The following is a 19,193-nucleotide window of genomic DNA, read 5'->3' as shown; positions in this document are numbered from 1 at the left end:
GCCCAGGAGTGATTTAAGGTTTAAAACCAGGGAGTTTTACAGCAGTTTTGTCGTAGCCATACTTGTCACAATTTGCTTTGCACTGACAGTAGGCACCTTTGCTAGAACTGGGGTTCTGAACTGCTGCTTTTAATCCAAGTTTTATTTAAGAGAAATAACTGCAGGGTTATAACACCCTGCCTGTGTGTGACTGAGACCTGCTTTCTGTGTTGTGTCCTGCAGCAGAGCCAGCTGGTGGGCAGCAGCAGTAGCACAAGGGTGACTTCAGAACAGGTCTGTGACAGTTACCTTTACTTATGTTCAGGAAGACAGATTTCAATTTCTGTGGTGACTCTGTCAAAACACTTTAAAAGCTTTATCTCTCACTGTAGTGATGTAGCAAACATGTTTTTACACACAATGTTTGGGGCTTTTTTCTTTATACTTTTAAAATATTAAAATAAGGCAAAATCCAGGGTTTCAAGTGGACAATATGAACAATATCAATCATTTATTGTACTGATAGGCAGATTCACTTTTCCTTTACTTCATGTACACAATTGTATTTCACATTGCATAGAGAAAAAAGGAGACAAGCATGTAAGACGTTAAATCACTGTGCATGGAGTGGGAGTAAAACAGTGAGAATAAACTGGCTTAACCTTATTTTAGTTTTTTGTGTGGTTTTTATTCCCAGCAAGACCCTATTCAGTACCATCTACTCCTTAAATTTCTGAGGCTCAGGCTGAAGGGAGCCCAAGGCCATTAGGCCTTTCCTGAAATGGTATTTAGTTGCTTGAGTTCACCTGAGGAATTCAAGGATTCATTTCAGTGGGAGTTCATTGACTGTAATCTTGAAGGATTGAGCCTCATTGTTTGAGACACATTTCAAATAAAATGCATTTGCTTCCATATGTTAAACAAGACACAGAAGTGCATCTGAGAAGTTGTGTATAGCTAATCTGCTAACCTGGAATTGCTTCCACAACAGTTGTACATGGAGGCAGCATAGGTTTATTGGCATTAAGAGACAGCCCAGTTTCCTTCCTTCTCCAGTACTTACTGGGAGCAGTGGCCTGGACATTCATGAAGTTGTCTGGCATAAAACTGGAGGAGAGTAAAAAGGGAGCCAGGCCCAAAAAAACCCCCCAAGGATGCAAGAAGATAGGGCTGCTTCATAATATAGTTCCCATTTAAAAAATACATCTCTAATATAATAAAAAGCAGAGCCCACCATGTAAACTAAATTACTAAATTGTTATAAAATCTGTACTATTTTTTTCTTCATTTAATGTCAAATTTTAATGCTAGTGAGATAGACTAATAATTCAGTGTAAGATTCAAGGAGGCACATTTTTTAAAATAGTCAGTTTGTCCTTTACATGGTACAGATACAAGAATCCAGGAGATACACAAACTAGACACCAATAATCTTAGGATATTAAATTTAATTATAGATTACACAGAATATGATGTAAAAACAGCAATTTACTAGAATAATTATAACCTGCAAAATGTGAAAATAGTTTAGAAAATGGATTGTCATATTCTCTGACACAGCAATAGTCATGAAAGGTACACTTATTATATCATATGTTAATCTGTGTATTAACTATACTACCTGTCATTTAGCCAGGATTTCAAGACAGATTAAAGGCATTTATTTCTGAAGTGCCTATGTTTAAATTCAGTAAAACAGCTAGATTGAGAACACTATATTTTTATCAACTACTGCATGGAGATCTATTCCAGATAAATGCTTTGTCTATATGCTATGAATTCGCAATGAGAAGAGTAATTGTAAGACTGCAGAGAGTACAGACCTGTAAGTGGGAGGTTTAACAACTCAAAATATTTCTTAGTGCCTTATTAAATTTTTGAAATCAGACATGCCAATGTCTCTTTCCTATTTCAGACCTAGATCATATTTAATCTGAATTCATGTTTCATATTTAAAAACTGCACATTTATTTGTTTTGGGAAAGATATGTGTTTATGTGTTGATCTTTTTGTCATGTAGTTTAACCAGAAATGTTGCAAGTGTCAAAGGATATGATGACCACAACAATGTCAGCAGGTTTAATTTTTCTCCAGCTGTGTTTATGAAAGCAAAAACCCAACCAAAACCAACCCTGACATATTTAGTCTCTTTTTGAATATACAGACTGGCCCAAACACTGACATTCTCTTTATCAATCTTATTGTTACAAAAACTGTACATTACAAACAGTATAGAAACAAACTGAAAGGAATGTGCCACACATCCTGGCTAATTTTCTATATGCAGTGTAAAAATACAGCCTACTCCCTTATAGTGCACAGTTATTGTGTAGAGTACATCACTAGTTAAGTGGACATGATAGAAGAGCTCTAGTTTTCCTCAGCACAGAGAATAAGAGCCAGTTCTGCTCGGTAAAGCTTTCCTCCATCAGACAAGGCCATGATGCTTTTCTTGTATGTTGCAAGGTTGGTAATGTCTAGTTCCTATTTAAAGAACAGATAATGCTTTATAATCCTGTTTAGTTATCAGCATGAACAAGTTTACTTCCAATGGCAGGAAATGAGAAAAAATCCCAGGTATTCTCAGCCTGTCCAACAATAACACACTAAAATGTTTTTTATATATTTGTATGTTATCCATTATATGATAGCCATATGTTAGCTTGCTGCTAGCTGGTGTCTCAGAAGCAAGCAAGCTCTTGACAGAGTAACTGTGTAATCACAACTCCCCTAGTTCAGGATTTACACTGCTATTATTTCCACCACAATTTTTAGTTGTACTTTAGTTGACTTCAGGAATTATGACTTAGAAGCTCTATATTTATCTTATTAGGGTGGATTAAAGCGTCCTTAAAATCCAAATTAAATCTAATCTCTAAGGGGAAAGAAGCCCTCTAGGATTACCTTTTTGTTCTTTTCACAGAGATCCTTCAGTAGGGCATCAAGTTCGTTTTCATCTATATAGCCATTGCCATCCTGAAAAATACCATTAGAGATAAGTTTAAACATTTATTTTTAATTCCAGAGGTTATGGCTAGTTCTTCACAAATTCACAAAATAAGCCCCAATAAACTACACCATTAATAAAAGCATTTTTTAAAGACTTACTTGATCATACATCTCAAAGGCATTATTGAATTCTTTTGCACACATTTTGACACCCTAAATGCCAAAAGGAAAACAAACCATTAATGACACCAGTTATGTGTGATGGTAACAGGTTACCTGAAGAATGTGAATATTCATACCTGAAATTTAATAAGAAAATTTTCCTGTACAGGGAGCAGTCTTTGGAGAGAAAAAAAAAAACAAAGGTCAAAATATTTAACTGTTCCCATTACAGCACTTGGTATATGATATTTGTTGTGAAAAGAAACAGAAGACATACCTGGCCAGTTCAGTAAGCTCCAACTTTCCATCATTGTTTGCATCAAACATCCTGAGCTGAAAGAACATATATATTTAATATATCAATCAAAATTAATCAACCTAATGAAGAAAACACTTATTTGGAAAACTTAAATCAAATTAACTTTGTTCTGAAATGATGTCCTCAGGTCACTTTTGCTGTGTAATGCATTTATTTTAAGTACTGACTAAGTAATTTACAGTAATTAATTCTACTGCAAAATCTTGATAAGAAAGCTGCTGAGCAATTCTGATTAACCTGCAGTAAGGTAGGTCTTACCCTGCCTGCACTGCTGAATGCATTTCCTGTATGAGAAATGTGCATGTTATTATTTATAAATGAGAGGAGTGTTGATGTGATAAGATTTTACTTTTGACTTCATGTCATGATTGGGTAATAGAATCATTATTCTCTATTCATAAAGATGTAAAACTGTTGGGTTAAGTGCAATAGAATCCAAGGCAATAAATTCCCAAGACAGAAAACAATTGACATTTCATTCAATTGAATAGGTCTAACTATTTAAGTAAAGACAGTATTTTTTTCCTGTGAAATATTAAAAAAAAAAGTGAACAGATGTTGCAGATGATCCTATTTTCTTGATGGTATGAAAATAGGAAAATAAATCTCTCCAAATAAGCATAATTAAATTATAGTAATAACTATGTTAATATAATTTCACAAAATAAGTTGTTATTATTATTTCTAATAATTTTAATAGCTCTACTATTAAAGTGTTTTCCTTTGAGGCCTTGAAAGAATGAGTTCCTGCCACTTGAAAGGCACAAACAGCTTATAATAGCTGTTAGAAGTAGATGAAGATATTGTTCCTGCATAGGACTTTTACAGTATTTATGTCTGTATAGTTCCATTTTTCTACTTTTGAACATTATGTTGCACTTGCTGTGCAATAAAAGAGTCACAAAAGCAGCAGACTAGAAAGCATTGTATTGAAAGCACCACCACCCACACTGCATCCCATCACCTTCAATCCCAGTAATTTGAGATGTCATTTATAGGTAAGAGGAAAAGCAACATCCTCTACCAACGTATATACATAAACATATATCCTTTTAAAGAGGGAGCTAATGTAATGCAATGAAAAAAGGCCTAATTTCATTTTGTTAATACACAATAAATGATAAAGGATACCAGAAAAAAGTGACCAGTTCTAAGAACATTTATTTCTACACAACACCATGGTTCCTTTTAACACTTCCTTCCTTTGTATAAAAGCATCTGCCTTGTGTGCATTTCCCAGGACAACACATTTGCATTTGAGGGAGGTAAGCAGAGGCAGCTGTGAAGTGAACTTATTTTGTATTTTGATGAGTTAGTGGCCGGCTGTTCCTGCCAGCAGCTCTTCAGGATGGTGTGTTTTTTTATTATCCCTCTCTTTTCTGCAGAGACAATTGGAGAGCTGGGCTTTTTTTTTCTCTTTTAACTAAATTCTTTGTCAATGTGTATCTCTGCAGAGGCCAGAACTTATAGCACACTTTAGGATGGAGGTCAAAAAGCTCCCTGAATGAAAATGTTATCTTCAGCAGTGAAGGAACAGTGACAATTCTATGTAAATGGTTTACACTGGTACAATGAACCAGCAGACTTTTTCCAGAAGAAACACAAGTTTTTTTCAGCCAATCTTAAGCCAGTTTGAGGCCTAGTGCATCTACCTAGCACATTTTTGATTGTTACAAGTATTTTAGGATGAAAACAAGCTGGTAAAACAAAAAAATGTGGATTTATACATTTCCTGAAGACCAGAATTCTGTCTTTTTTCCTTGAAAAGGCCATGAAGAAGCCAGTACTAGTCCTTAACATGGAGTGCCATAGCAATGGGATGAACGGATTGTTCAAAGGATTGGATGACCAAGGAAGCAACAGTTTTGCTATGGTGTTTATCTAAAATATCAATTATCTTCCTTGAAGCAAGGGGAGAAAGAAAGTATGAAGTATTTGTAAATCTAAGGAAGCCACCGTGCAGTGATATCTTTCAAGACACAAGACAGATGCAGCACCAAAAGAAGGCCAAATATAGAAAGTAACACCAAATTAATTTGATCTAAACAATATAATTATGACAACAACAATTTTGCTCCTATGAAATGTGAAGACTTTGGTTTCACAGCTAGCAGCACACGGGAGCAAACCAGGGAAAATACAATGGCTTGGCATGATACTATATAAATACCAAGAAGGTTAAAAATTTCTGACTTCTCTTTTTGAGCAGTACTGCCCATTAACCCATTATGGGAAGTTACTGAATAACTTCCCATTAACCCATTATGCCTTTAAATAAACTTACCATTATTTCTGTGTATTCCGTTAGCTTTGAGTCTTCAATCTGCTTATTTGCTTTCTGTAATAAATCTTTCAAGAAGCTCTGTTAAAATAAATAGAGTAATAGGTGAATTTTTATCTACAGTGTAAAACGTTTGACATGCTAACTTCAGATTAAAGTAATGGGAAATACTATTTTACTTCCACTTTAGTATTTACTACTGCAGTGCCAAATAAGTAGGAAAAATATTTATTAACAGCTAAGAGTATATGTTTCTTTTAGTAAGTTCAAGTATATTGCATTTTATTTGGAAAAAGTAACTAATAAAACTTCCTGCATTGTATGCCATTTGTTGTATTGTGAACTTGGAAAAAAGTTTGGCTTTTAAGTATACTGTTTCTAAATATGCACTATCAGTAAACTAAAATAATTAACCTTGGGTCTCCTTGAAACTTGTACGCCTAATCACTTCGTGTAGCATCTGAACAATTTTACAGAAAGGATCAATGATTAATTGAGTTTTGTCCTTGCCTATGGCATTACCTGATGCTAGAAGCGAACATTGCTTCTTCCTACTTTGTATTTTAAATGTGTGCAGCCAAATTCATTGCATTTTTGAATGAGAATTTGATGTCACATGACTTGAAACATGAGCCATTTTCACTTTAAAAAATAAGATGTTTTCCACCCATTCCATGTTTTAAATTTCTGTACTAGATCTGTGACATTCAAAACAAGGAAGATACTGAATTGTAAAGCAAGGGCATTACAAGACCTGATGAAGGACCTAATTCCTGTCATCAGTAGAATGTCATTATCCTTGCAGAATTTTTGGCCCCATTTCAAGACAGAAAATGGGAGAGCTTATAAGAAAATATACTTGTATTCCTGGACCTGACTGCAACCATGTCAATAGTGGTATGACTAACACTCCCTATAGTTTGTACAGCCTGGCCCCCTCCAGGCTGGAGACCCTTCCTGGTAGCTTGTATAATGAAGAACACGACTGAAATGTTGTGAATGGATGTTACAGAAACATGTCTAATATTTAATCTTGTGTGCTTCAATGGAAAATAGAACTGGAAGGGAAATTAAAAGGCTATTCAGTCCATGTCTCAAGAAAGGATTCTATCTATCTAAACTTCCTGAATTAGTCTCTGATCTGAGCTATTGCCAAACCTTTCCTAAATACAGGTAGTGATGAAGAGTCTGCCTCCCCCTTACACAACATATTCTACTGCCATTACTATTGTTAGAAAGTTTTCTTGATTTTCAGCTTAAATTTCACTTACAAAGTTTTAAGTGGGTATACCCTTCCCATAGCAAATACTTTAAAATGTTTAGGCTTGCCAAGAAATACTGATCTAAAATTAAAACTGGACATTTATGTCTTATTTTCAGTGTTAAAATGACCTCTTTCTATGAGGCAAATGAAACCTCCCAACACAAGAGAGATGAACCATTAGAGATTCAGTTAAAATGTCTTCATTCTTCAGCTGGCCCTCAATCAACCCTGCCTTTTAAAATCTATTTTAAAATATAGCAGTCAGCAGGCATCATCTAACAGCTGGAGAGTTCTCAAGTGCTACCTTTTCCTGATCCTGCAACTTTAAACACTGGTCTGGTGCAACCAGTCAGCAGAAGAATGGGCTTGTCTGCCTGAGCGTTACCCTAAGCTTAGATCCTCAGCAAATGTCACACAGATATCAAACTCAAAAGAGAAAGGGAAAAGGAAAAAAGATGTGAATTTTCTGTGATGGATTTCTTTTCTGAGCAGAAGAACAGTAAAGATTTTGAACAGTTTGATCTCCTGGTGCTTTATTTAAACTTACATCGCTCTTCTTTACGCCACATATGGACAAAATAGTCCAAATTGAACTAGATCAATAAACACCGATAGTTCTCTTGATATGAATGGCTTTGATTCCTTTGAATGTAAAGCTACAATAATGAATCAAATGCAGTTGAACTGTGGAAGATGGCACCTTTCTACTCAGAAAGCTGCTGTATATGAGCATCTCTGCTATGAAGAAATACAGAGGGAATTGGGACACTTAAGCTTGGAGAAGAGGAGCTTCAGGTGAACATCATCAAAGTATATAAAAACATCAAGAGAGAGTGCAAAGAGGATGGAGCTAGGCTACTGACAGGACCAGAGGAAATAGTCAAAAAGTGAAACACAAAATGTTCCTTCTGAGCATCAGGAAATATATTTTCACTGCAAGGATGCCACAGCACTGGCACAGGTTACCCATGGAGGCTGCAGAGTCTTCATTCTTGGTGACATGTGAGGGCCATCTGAACAAGGTCCTGGGCAACTGGCTCTGGGTGGTATTGCCTGAGCAGAGGGCTTGGACCAGATGACCTCCTGAGGTTCCTAACAACCACTCTGGGATTTTGTGACACTAACTCAGCATTGACAAATTGGTGTTGGTTGTATGACTAGGGAAATGAAATCACTCTAGTTTCAAGATTTCTTAACTGTACAAGGGCGAGATGGCTAAGGGGGTAACCTTGATTCTGCTCTTGTTTGTGCATATTAAACCAAGCAGAGGCAGCACAATACCATTTGTGCCAGCCTAGCAGTATTAGAGTTAGGAAATTGCAGGGTTATGTAGTACTTTAGACAGCATCAACTGTCCAGCAGCATAGTGATTAACAGTAGTGATGCTCTTAAGAAAAAACACAACAAAGCAGTTCTTTTCCCTAAGAGGCCAAAAAAGATAACCAATATGGCTGTCAGAGACTCATCTTGCTTTCTTAATCTTTCTTACTTCTAAACTACCTGATACCCTAAGTCATTTGATACCAACACTGATCTGAATTAAAACATGGCTTAAAAAACATGGATCAGATTAGAGTTTCACTTTAAATAATTTACTGGCAACAAAAGCATCAGCTAATTGTATTGCATTTTTTGTCATGTTTGAAATGCAAAAACATGCACAGGTGGGTATCTGAAGAAAGAGATAGCAGCACAGGCTGTAATCCTACACCTGTTCTCATGTTGTGCATGCTCATAGATGGTACAGGTTTACCTTAAGTTCCTCAGAATCAATGAAGCCACTGTGGTCGCTGTCATATTTCCTCCATGTCTGCAATCAGAATGGGAATGCTTTAATGACATGTTTATGGCAAGCAGGTCTTTGATGGTTTTGTAATAGACAACTTTTCATACTGTACCTGCATGAAATCTTCACTTGACTTTAGCTGCTGGCATCTGAAGAACAACAGGAAATTCTCTTCTGTTGGCAATACCTGCGCAAGCTGTGAGCGAATTTAGGAAAGATTAAATTTTGGCTTTTCATCAGGCCAGTTGAGCCTGTAATAGAGTATGAATATTTTTTAAATTGTGGGGAATTCCTTGTGCTCATACTGCTGCTGCTGCTGTATTGTGGCCCACTTGGAAGCTTCATGCTGCTAGCTGCAGTGTTTGGAAGGTGCCTCTGAAAGGCTCTGGCCTGCAGCTTTGTCATAGCCAAAGGTCAAACAGAACTTGAGGTCTGAGAGGAGGGAGTGAGGTAGCACTTTACCAAAAGGATAGCTGGGGAAAGGGGAAAAAAATTCACCCCTGCAGAATTAGAATCTGTATTGAAATCCATTGAATGAGCATGAAGGGAAAGCATAACACAAGGATTCACAGAGGGTAAGTGTGAAGGACCATGAATTAGAAAACAGAAATATAGACTACTCAGATACCAAGGAAGAGCAAGAAAGAAAGGATCGCTGACATTAAGAACATGTGTAATGTAAATGGTTAAATATAAGGAAAAGCCAGGAGAAAAAACCTTGGAAAACAGGGACGGTAAGGGATGGCAGTTCTCATTTGTCACTCACAGAGACATGTTAAAAACGAGCTATAAATAAAAGAAAGAAATCAAGAGGCCTTTTAGCCCTGCAAAACCGGGGATGGTTCTTCCAATGCCACTTCTCTACAAAAGGCTTTTTTAAAATCAGACATTATTGTACTGATTATTGAAAATGTTCATTTACTATAACTCAATTTTGGCAAGTGACAAATGTAGAAGATGGAAAGTATGCTGTATAATTTAATGTAAATTCATGATTTGTTTTTAACAAAAGCCCAATTTTTTTTTTTCTGTTCTCAAAATGTATGAAATATGTTTTGATTAAAAAAAAACTTTTTACTTGAAGAATAGACCAGCTGTGCTTACTATGGAGAAAATGGAGGAAGACAGATTTCTTAGCTGCATTCTTTTATGTAAAATGACATCTGCAGACTTTCTGGAGTCCCATCTTAAAATTTTGATTCAAATTTTTGTTTTTCTGCCTTCGTTTCACACCCTCAAATCTTTTGCTCTGTCTGTTTCAGTGCTATTGCCTAATTGCTGAGGCTTTTTTATTGGGAACCAGCAGAGCTATAAGTGACTTCAGCTCTCACCTCACAGACACAACAAAGTTATGGAGACATATATCTTGTTTCTCTACAATCATATGTGCAGGAATCAGTTAAATTCTTTCATTTTTGGTACAGCTGAAAAGACACATCAGAGCACTCTCCTTACCGAAATGGCGCAGCTGATGACAGCCTGTCAGGCCCATCAGAACCTCCTGAGTGCTTTTGCTAAGTGGCTGAACATGAAATCAAAATCAACCCAAGAAATGCGTTTTTGTCAGCAGCTTTCAAAACCTACTCCATCATAAATAGAATTTACACGTATGGGTGAGTATATATTTACGTGTACACAATAGCTAAATGTGTCTAACTCAGTCCTGATTTATGAAAAAATGTCTTTATTTCTCCAATGACAGAAAAGCTTTGATTTTTAGAGTATGCTCCTATTTAACAGCAAATGTTGAATGGAAGAACTATTCAGAATAAAAAAGATAGTTTGGGTAAAGTGACTGTTTATAACAATGGGAAAGGATTTGCTTGTGAGGAAAAGATAAATAAGATGTCGTTCAATGACATAGCTAACTCCTGTGAATTTTGCAAGGGCACCATAAAATAGTAACTGTCCAAAGGATCATTAACAACTTATTAGCAGTATGAAACTGTAATTGAGGCACAGAATATATTACCTCTGAAAGAAAATTACCTTATTTTAAGCTATACCTCTCACCCTTTGTAAGTCTCAGGGGAAAACATTAAATTGCTTTTTGTGGAAAACTCTGCAGTATTAAAGGGATGAGTAGATTGTGTGGAAACTGGTTCAACTTCCCAGTCCCAGTTTTATACCACTACCAAGACAAAAGATGAAAACCTGGTGCTATTTTAAGTGATGACTTTTTTGTGGGGATAAGCATAGCGGGATTTTGTGAGCATCTTTGAGCAAGATTGCAGACCACTGCAAGTCTGTGTATGGCAGCAATAGTAGTTTAGTGAGCCTTGAGCTTTGCTGCTTTTATGGAGAAGGTTGGTTATCTCTGGATCACAAATAATAGAGAACAACTACAAAACCTGAGACTGGTTTGACTCCTCTCTGGTCAGCTGCAGGCTAACGTTTGTCTTTATAGGCTACCTAGTGGAAAAAAAACCTCTCAGTACCTAAACCAATATGAGAACTATTTTCTAGACATTGTTCTCTGAGTAAATTCCATTGATATTTAATGTTATTTAAAATGCCTTTTGCCTGATAGAGTGAATTTGCTTTTTAAAATCCCATAATAGAGCATGGGAGTACAAAGAATATTTTAGGCTAATAAGTAGTCGATTTTTTGGCAGCAGTAATCTTCAAATAATTTGAATGTGAAATTGCTGCAGCTCTGAGTTTTGAAACCTTGGGTTTCACAGCCACATTTTAGTAAAAGCATTGGTCTCAATGAGTACAAAAGGTGAATTAAAGGTCTCTTACACAACGGAAAGAAAGTGGGTAGGTCAGGCTCTGCCTTTAGCTGGAGGACACTGGATAATAGCCAGCAAACTAACTGCAGTGTGCTTGCAAAGACAGAATCAACACTTGATCTGAGCTGAAAATCCACTTTTTCCTCTATGAAGCCACCCAGGCCTCCTCCTTATCTCAGTCAACAGACCTTTCCTGAAAGCTCATTATTGGCTGGCACATTCTTTGTCAAATGCTGGGTGTCCATTTTGAGTGTCGGGAGTCTGAATGGCTTTACGTAAGTTTTCTTGAACAGCATCCACACAGCTTTCAGAAAAAACTATTTGATATACTATGTAAATGGGAACAATCTGGAATTACGGGATAATTTTTTTAATACAAGGAAGGAGAGTCAAGTCAAGTTCCAAATTTAATATCATACTGCTTGGCACGTACCACACATTTCATGAGTCCCATCAGCAGTTTCCAAATCAAGCTTCATGCTGATGTAAGGGAAACAAAATACAGCTATTGGGTTTGGAAACTGCTATATTAGGGAAGAAAGTCCCTTTAGCACTGAACTCCATACTATCACTATTCAGTTGCTTCCGTGAATGCTGAGCATGCTTGGCCCTTCACTGGGGGTGGTGAGCCATATCAGACCCTATTGGATTTGCTCATCTTCCCTCATTAAGTCAATCTCAGAATCAGAAATAGAATTTGAAAGGTAAAACTTCCAGTTATCTTTCCTAAGTGAAGAAGCACAGTCTTTTTCAAGCACTGTTCACACATTCTTGTTGCATCAGTGCTAGCTCCACAGATATTAAAAAAGACTAATTTAAATAAAATTCTTCAATAACAAATAAATTAGCATTTGTTAGTCCAAAACAAAAAGAGTTGTTATACCAAATAAACTCTACTTCTTTCTAGATGCAAAGATATTTGATCAATGCTAAGTATTGTTAAAAACTGCACTTTTAAAAATCAACTGTGGCTGCAAGTGAAACAAATTGTTCATATTTCTATGGTAGTTTAGTCACAATTACATATGTCTTTAAGGAAGTATATAAAAATTCAGACATACGACTAAGGAGAAAAGATATGAAACGATCTATTGTACTTTCTATACTTTCTATTGACTTCTACAGATTCTATCAGTCCTCAGTTTTAAAATTAGATACTGACCCAAAGTTGGTCATTGTAGAAATTTTTCAGGCCTGGCTTGTTTCCAGCTGTGTTTTAATTAGCTCTCTAGGTCAGATTTCTTATTATTGGGAAAAAAAATACAGTATCATTTAATAATAAAACCGCAGTCTAACTGCACTCAGAGTGACATAAATGAGTCATTGATTTAAGCTTAGAGAAGTGACTTCTCAAACTGTAACCCTATAACCCAACACACTCTCCTTTTTGAATTGCAGTGCTGAAGAGTGAAATTCTTGGCTCCCTTCTTCCTATCAAGTTGTCTAAGTTATACAATTGTTGAGCAGCTGTACGAGGAGAAGCTGGTTATCTTCAGCCTCTTCAGAAAATGGGAGCAAGGAATGTGAGAATTTCTGCCTGCAGTTCTGTTAAAGTTCAGGAGAGGAAATCCTAAGAAATTCATTCTTAGTCATAATTAACATGCTGACTTACTTGGGTCACATATTTGAGGTTTTTTAGAATAGACTACATACAGTGACTGCCCAATTAACTTCAATCAGATGTTATCATCACTATTAGGAATGGTGACAGAGCACGAGTTCAAAATCACAGGTAGCACTACATCACATTACTTCTCATCAAATTACCTTTTCATTTAAATTTCTGAAATGGAACTTTATTCTGCTTTGTAGAAGACTTAAATTGCTGTTGCTGCTTATTTGTATTGAATGAAGAGAGAAAACTTAAATACTTGTGGTGAAATGTCTGGAATGTGGTAAGGAATACATTACTTGTTAATGAAAAAGTTTCATTAGTGAAAAGAAAAAAAAGATCTTAAGGGCAAGGAAGAAATATTCTGTGTATCTAAAAATCCAAAGTATTGGCATATTATGTTCACATTGTTCTGTGCTAAATGTATTTTCTTCAAGTAAAGTTACTTTGTAACTGTCTTACCTCAACTATACCTATTTTTCCATCAGTAGATTTCCCGTATTGGTCCACAAAGGCTTTCATTTCAGGAGTTAAATCCTACAAAGTTACAATGATAGAATCATTACTTTAAAATACAATAAACATACATAAACATACTTGAATAATTTATTATTTGCCAAATAACATAGCACATTTAATGAAGTACTCACACATTGCAGCTAAACTCATCAAGTTTAAATGAATTTTTTTTTCATTTTACTTCCTAGGGAATTCTATTATAGCCAGTGTGAATGATTGACATCTAAATGCTTAGAATGCTATTTTCATTTACAGAATGAAGAAATTATGAAGACAGATGTGTTGGAAGATGTGTCTAACAGTTCCTTTGTTTGAGATGGTGACAGTGAAGTTCATAGGCAATTATTACTCCATTTTCTCAGTTTTCATTTTTAAATTAGTAACTTGAAGGCAGTGCAGAATCTTTCAAAATAAGGAAAAAATTTCAGTATAATACATCTGAACACCAAAATAGTCTTTCCACATCTTTGAGTGGATTTTTCCTGAACAATGGATGCTATTTTAGTCTTAAAATCTCATCACAATATCATATTTTTCACTGTTTAGTATTTGGTATCATAGAAACAGAGTCAAAATGCCACTGCTTAAATGTAGAAAGGGAGATTTAGTCAGGAGAAAACCTTAAGCAGTACCTTTAATCTGACAGAATAAACCATCATTGTTGTCCATATAAATTATGGTCCCTGCTATACATCTGTCTTCTAAAGACTATTCTCATTCTGGGATACAGCAAAAAGTGCCAGCCTTGGGGTAAATATCTAAATATTTGATTTCACACTTCAACTTGACCTGCCTTTCTTTGATATGAGATGTCATCAACCTTCAGTACTGATTAAACTTTTAATTTTAATTGTATTTCTTAGAGGTCGGAGGTAGAGAAACCATTCAGCAAGAATAGGGTTGCAGTTATACTGAAACAATGGACAATTCTACAGTTATAGATGAAGTTATGTCAGGAAATTAAAGGTTTAGTTGTTATAACAGATCTGATTATATAGGACCTAAGTGATTTTCTCACTGGAGGCACAGGGACTCAGCTGTACAAAGTCCATTGTAGCTTGTCCCAAATTTCACCTGCCACAGCTAACTAAAATGTCAGTTCCTTGTGGCTGATACAGCCACGGCCTAGTATCCTATTTCTGTCAAAGTCATCCATAGCAAGTTAGTAATTTGCCCTGCCTTTAATTAGAGATGTGGTTATTAATACAATGGACTTCAAAGTCACCTTTCATCTAATGATCCCATAGTGGGGACAAGTTTGCTTAGCAGATTGAATGGAGAATTAGACACTTGGATTTTAATTAGTCCTGGTTAAATATTTTACTAATCTTTCTAATAGCAGCTCTGCAGCGCTGGACAATGTCCAGCCACTGAAAGAGGCACAGCTGATTACAGGTTAAACAAACCAGGAAACTTATCCTCTAGTTCATTATTCAGAAATTATGGTGAGTTTTTCTGGTGTTCACTTAACCTGCTCATGAGCTGCTTGAAAAGTTATTTGAGTTATGTTATTCAAATAAATATTTTTGGTCAAAAAAATTGCCTAAACTTAACCAAGTCTAGTCCTAAGCCTGATACAGATGCAGTGCTCAATTTTTGAGAAGAAACCAGCCCTTCATGTCTTAATCAGACACCTCAGAAAAGATACTTTTCCAAGAAGTGATAAAAGTTAGCTTTTTCTGATATGATTTGACAATGTAAGGATAATTGGCACTACAGAAACACTGACATAATTGTACTCATAAATAACATACTTCTGTCCAGAAATATTGTCATTATCTATACAGGCAGGGAAAGTTAAAAACAGATGTGGAATAGCTCAGACCCACTTATTGGCACTTTATCAACCTCTGCGCTGGTCGCTTATACCCCAGGGTTCCTTTTGGCAATTGGCACTCCCAAATAGAGAATGTATTGCATAAATGTGTGTCACAATAAACAGAAACTATGTTGATACACTTTTGTGGCTTTTATCTTTAAAAAATAGTTCATTTAACATGGCTGAAGTTATACCAGATTGATTCAGTATCTACCATAACACATGAAACAAAAAGGCCTAACGTTTCCAAAGCCCAAGCACTAAACCTTCTGAGCAGACATTCCCCCTTCCAGGGGAGCTAGCCTGAATCAAGCTGCATGCCACCTCTCTGTCTGAGAAAAAAGCAGCTGTGAAAGTACAGGCTTACTGAGTGGATTAATGCAAGGATTAGCATCAGAACATAATTAGAACAGTTCTGCAGTTGGGAAGAATATTGGGAAATATTAAACCATCCTATTCAATGACAGCATCAATGTGATTCTTTAATGCATGTGGCATGACTGATGTAAAATCCAGCTATGAAGAATGCATAATTGAATATTTCAAAAATAGTGAGCAGAAGAGCGACCTGAAATGCAGAAGTTAATGATGATAAAGAAGCTTTGGGGTGTTAAAAGAAGGACAGACAAGGAAATGACATATAACCTACACTAGTTTCTCAATGTGTCCCTCCTGGCAAAAGAATAGATATTCAAAGATACTGAATTAGTATCCCATGAGACAAGAAATGAACTAATGAGATGCTTGTTTAGCAAATGAGCGTTCAAGTGCAAGAACCAGGTTAGATTTGAAACCTAAGATGACATATAGCCGTGCACCAGAGCCCACAGAGCAGGTGCTGAATTTGGTTTTGCTACTGCAGATTGCTCTTTCCAGCAGAACACTCCAAAGCTAGGTTTGAATCAGAGAAATGGGACAGAAAACCTAAACATCTGAGCATTTTTAAAATACAGTGTCAGATACCGTCAGGAGTTATTTAAAAAAAAACACATAAATGATAACATTTGTAGCAGATAAGAATAATCCTGCAAGGGTTTCTGTGTTGCTTTGAGTAGGCTATGTTTTTAAGAGATCCACATTTGCTTCGAGGGACAAAAGATCCTGACTTAAAATTATAAATAATTTTTACCTTGAACCTCTAAGCAATTTTAACTACTCAATAATATATTAGCATTTCTACCAACAATGCCATTCATACTAAACATAAAAAGGCTTCAATATCTTCTTTCTACTGAGCAAACTTAAGTTTCCTGCACTTTAGCATAGAAGAGAGATTTGTTCTGTTGCAGTACTTGAAATGTATCAAAGTTGTTTAATCTTTTCTGTGGAAAAAAAAATAGACCTTTTCCTTCTAAAATACCCTCAATGATTTTCCAATTTTGTTTTTTCTTGTGAATTTTTTAAACTTCAATTTTGCTTTATTTTATTTTAAATTTTGGTTTGAACTTACACTCAGGAAAATGAGAGCCTACACCAACATCTCTTGTCAGAATTAACTGCTACCTAGACTGCAGTAACATTAGAGGCACTGCTGAGAGACAGATTTTCATATGTGTAAAGTTTGTGCTCATACAATTTATATGATACAATTTTCCACAAAACCAATTAAGGTTCATATAAATTAGTTTTTCTGCATTTAGGTCTAAAATATATAGGAATTTTCAAAGCAAAGTTAATTATTGAAAAGCTATTTCTCAATTTGGAGGCATTCTTATTAAAAGGTATTAATCTCTTTTCTCCATGCACACATCATCCACTTAAACTATTTCTTTTTCTGTTTCTTCAGAATTCTTTTAGCATAGATTTACTTAGACTGATTCTATTAAGTTATATATTGGGCTTTGATGCTAAAAGTGGCTGTGTTTTTACACAGAATGTTTAATTTCTTTCTTTCTCCCTTTTCCTCTCCCTCCCTACATGGGTAGCATTTAGAAGAAATTAATAATAAATTTTTCAATAACTCATACACTGATGTGTTTTGACAACACTTTCAAGAACTTTGCTGTCTCTCTGAGCCATTTTAACAGCCAGGATTTGGTACTCGTACTCCTGGTGAAGAGCAGTAAGTGTTTAGGAGTCATCTGCAGATCTATTTAGTGACCACCAAGGGGCAGAAACGCATTTCAGCCCGTGCTGCCCATTAGGTGACAAATTAAGAGTCCAACTACCCTGAATGATAGGTTTTTCTCTTTCTTTTTTATGTTTTTCCTCGTCCTTTTTTTTTTTTTTTTTTTTTTTTTTTGGTGTGCGTGTATCTCTCCCCCTGTCTGGACCAGGTCAGATTAATTGCCATGGGATAAGGTCCCATCCAAGACAAAAAGACAGCATCCATACATTTCCTAACTTTTCTTTTTAGGCACTGTCAGAAGTATCAGCTTGTAGCCTCGCGAGGTACGAGCGGGAGGGCTCATCAGCGAGGCGGACCCTGGTTTCACCTTTCCAAGGCAGACGATTTATCGGATTTGCAACCTACTCATTCCTAACCAAGCTATTTCCCTCTGCCCGGTGCGGCAGGTGCGTGAACCGCGGGACGGCAAGCGAGAACACAAGGAACCGGGGCACTGGAGTTTGCTCAAGAAAACTCTTCTTTCCCGAAGAAGACGGAAAAGTGGGGCGAAACATTAACCTACCAAGCCTGCCTTCTTCCGTGCCTGCTGCAGCTCCTGGATGAAGTTTTGTAGCTCCTTCCCGTCCATGAACCCATTGCCTGAATGAACAACAGAAAGAGTTACGGCTGCCGGCACCGCTCCCTCCAAACTCTCTCCGTTCTCCAGCGCCGTCTCCGACCCGGCTGCTCCCTCCCGGTCCGAGCGGCTCCCCCGCGCTCTCCCGGCACCGGCCCCGCTCCCGATGGCTCCGGGGCTGCGGCGGCGGCGGGACCGGGCCGCTCTGGGCCGGGCAGCGCCGCTGTCCCCCCAGCCTCCCGCGGGCTCGCCCCCCGCGCCCCCCGCGCCCCCGCCGCCCCGGAGGGAAAGGAGTCACCGTCGGAGTCGTAGTGGTGCCAGATCTCGAAGAACTGGGCGGCCGAGATCTCCACGCCCTGCAGGTGGGTCTCCGCCGTCATGGTGGGCGCGGGGCGGCGCGCTGGGGGGGGGGGGGCGCTGTCCGCGGTCCTGACTCGCCTCCGACCGCGGCCGGCGCGCAACCACAGCGGCGGCTCCGACGGCTCCTCCCGCCGCCGCCCCGCCGAGGGCTATTTATGAGGCCGTCCCGGCCGGGCCACTCCCCCCGGCGCTGCCCTCCCTCTCCGCGGGCCCCGGCGCGCCCTGCCCGCCCTGCGCGGGGGGGCCGGGGTCTCCCCACGGCGGCACCTCAGCCGGGGCCGGCCCGGCGGCGCGGCCCTCGGGAACCGACACCCGCGGCGTGGGAGGGGTGTGTGGGTGCCGGCCGAGCAGCCCCGAGCGCAGGGAGCAGCGCTGAACGACCCACTCAGGAGTTCCTGCGCATCCCTTGCTGCGGAGAGCATGCCCGTGAGGCGTGGGGACGGAGCGTGAGCACAGCCTCCCAGTTTAGCCGTGGGTTTCCATGTGGAAGAGGGTCCTGAATTTTAGAGCGTGGCTTGCAGCATCTCAGGATGTCCCGGTACAAGAAAAAAAAAACCAAAACCAACCGTTTGGGGCACCATGTGGGCTGCAAGGACCCCGTTTTTCCCTGGTCCATCCCCAGTCCAGAGCTGCAGATAGCTTTGCACAGAGATGATCTCTGAAGAGCCACAACCCTTTACCTGATACTCCTTCTGAGATGTAATGGGGTCTTGAGATACCCATA

The 19,193-nt window shown here is 38.1% G+C and overlaps 1 protein-coding gene across 1 annotated transcript; it reads right to left on the bottom strand.

Moving 5' to 3' along the window:
* Positions 1 to 473: 473 nt before the first annotated feature.
* Positions 474 to 18,576, bottom strand: CALB1 (calbindin 1). The gene is made up of 11 exons (XM_058803961.1): positions 18,408 to 18,576; positions 18,056 to 18,132; positions 13,550 to 13,624; positions 8,853 to 8,936; positions 8,708 to 8,764; positions 5,694 to 5,771; positions 3,368 to 3,423; positions 3,228 to 3,267; positions 3,088 to 3,141; positions 2,884 to 2,955; positions 474 to 2,463 (listed from the first exon to the last, which is right to left on the bottom strand). The coding sequence occupies exons 1-11, from the start codon at positions 18,487 to 18,489 to the stop codon at positions 2,350 to 2,352; spliced, it is 789 nt and encodes a 262-aa protein (XP_058659944.1). The 5' UTR covers positions 18,490 to 18,576; the 3' UTR covers positions 474 to 2,349.
* Positions 18,577 to 19,193: the final 617 nt, after the last annotated feature.

The sequence above is a fragment of the Ammospiza caudacuta genome, chromosome 1 (genome assembly GCF_027887145.1).
Source record: "Ammospiza caudacuta isolate bAmmCau1 chromosome 1, bAmmCau1.pri, whole genome shotgun sequence".
NCBI lineage: Eukaryota > Metazoa > Chordata > Aves > Passeriformes > Passerellidae > Ammospiza > Ammospiza caudacuta.
Note: the sequence above shows the minus strand (reverse complement) of the source record. Positions and strands in the feature narration are given on the sequence as shown.

Coding starts and splice junctions, on each gene's coding strand:
- CALB1 (XM_058803961.1), bottom strand. CDS start 18,489: ATGACGGCGGAGACCCACCTGCAGGGCGTGGAGATCTCGGCCGCCCAG. Junction 5,772..8,707: donor TTGATTCTGAGGAACTTAAG/GTAAACCTGTAC, acceptor TTATTTTAACAG/AGCTTCTTGAAAGATTTATT. Junction 3,268..3,367: donor GAGCTTACTGAACTGGCCAG/GTATGTCTTCTG, acceptor TTCTCTCCAAAG/ACTGCTCCCTGTACAGGAAA.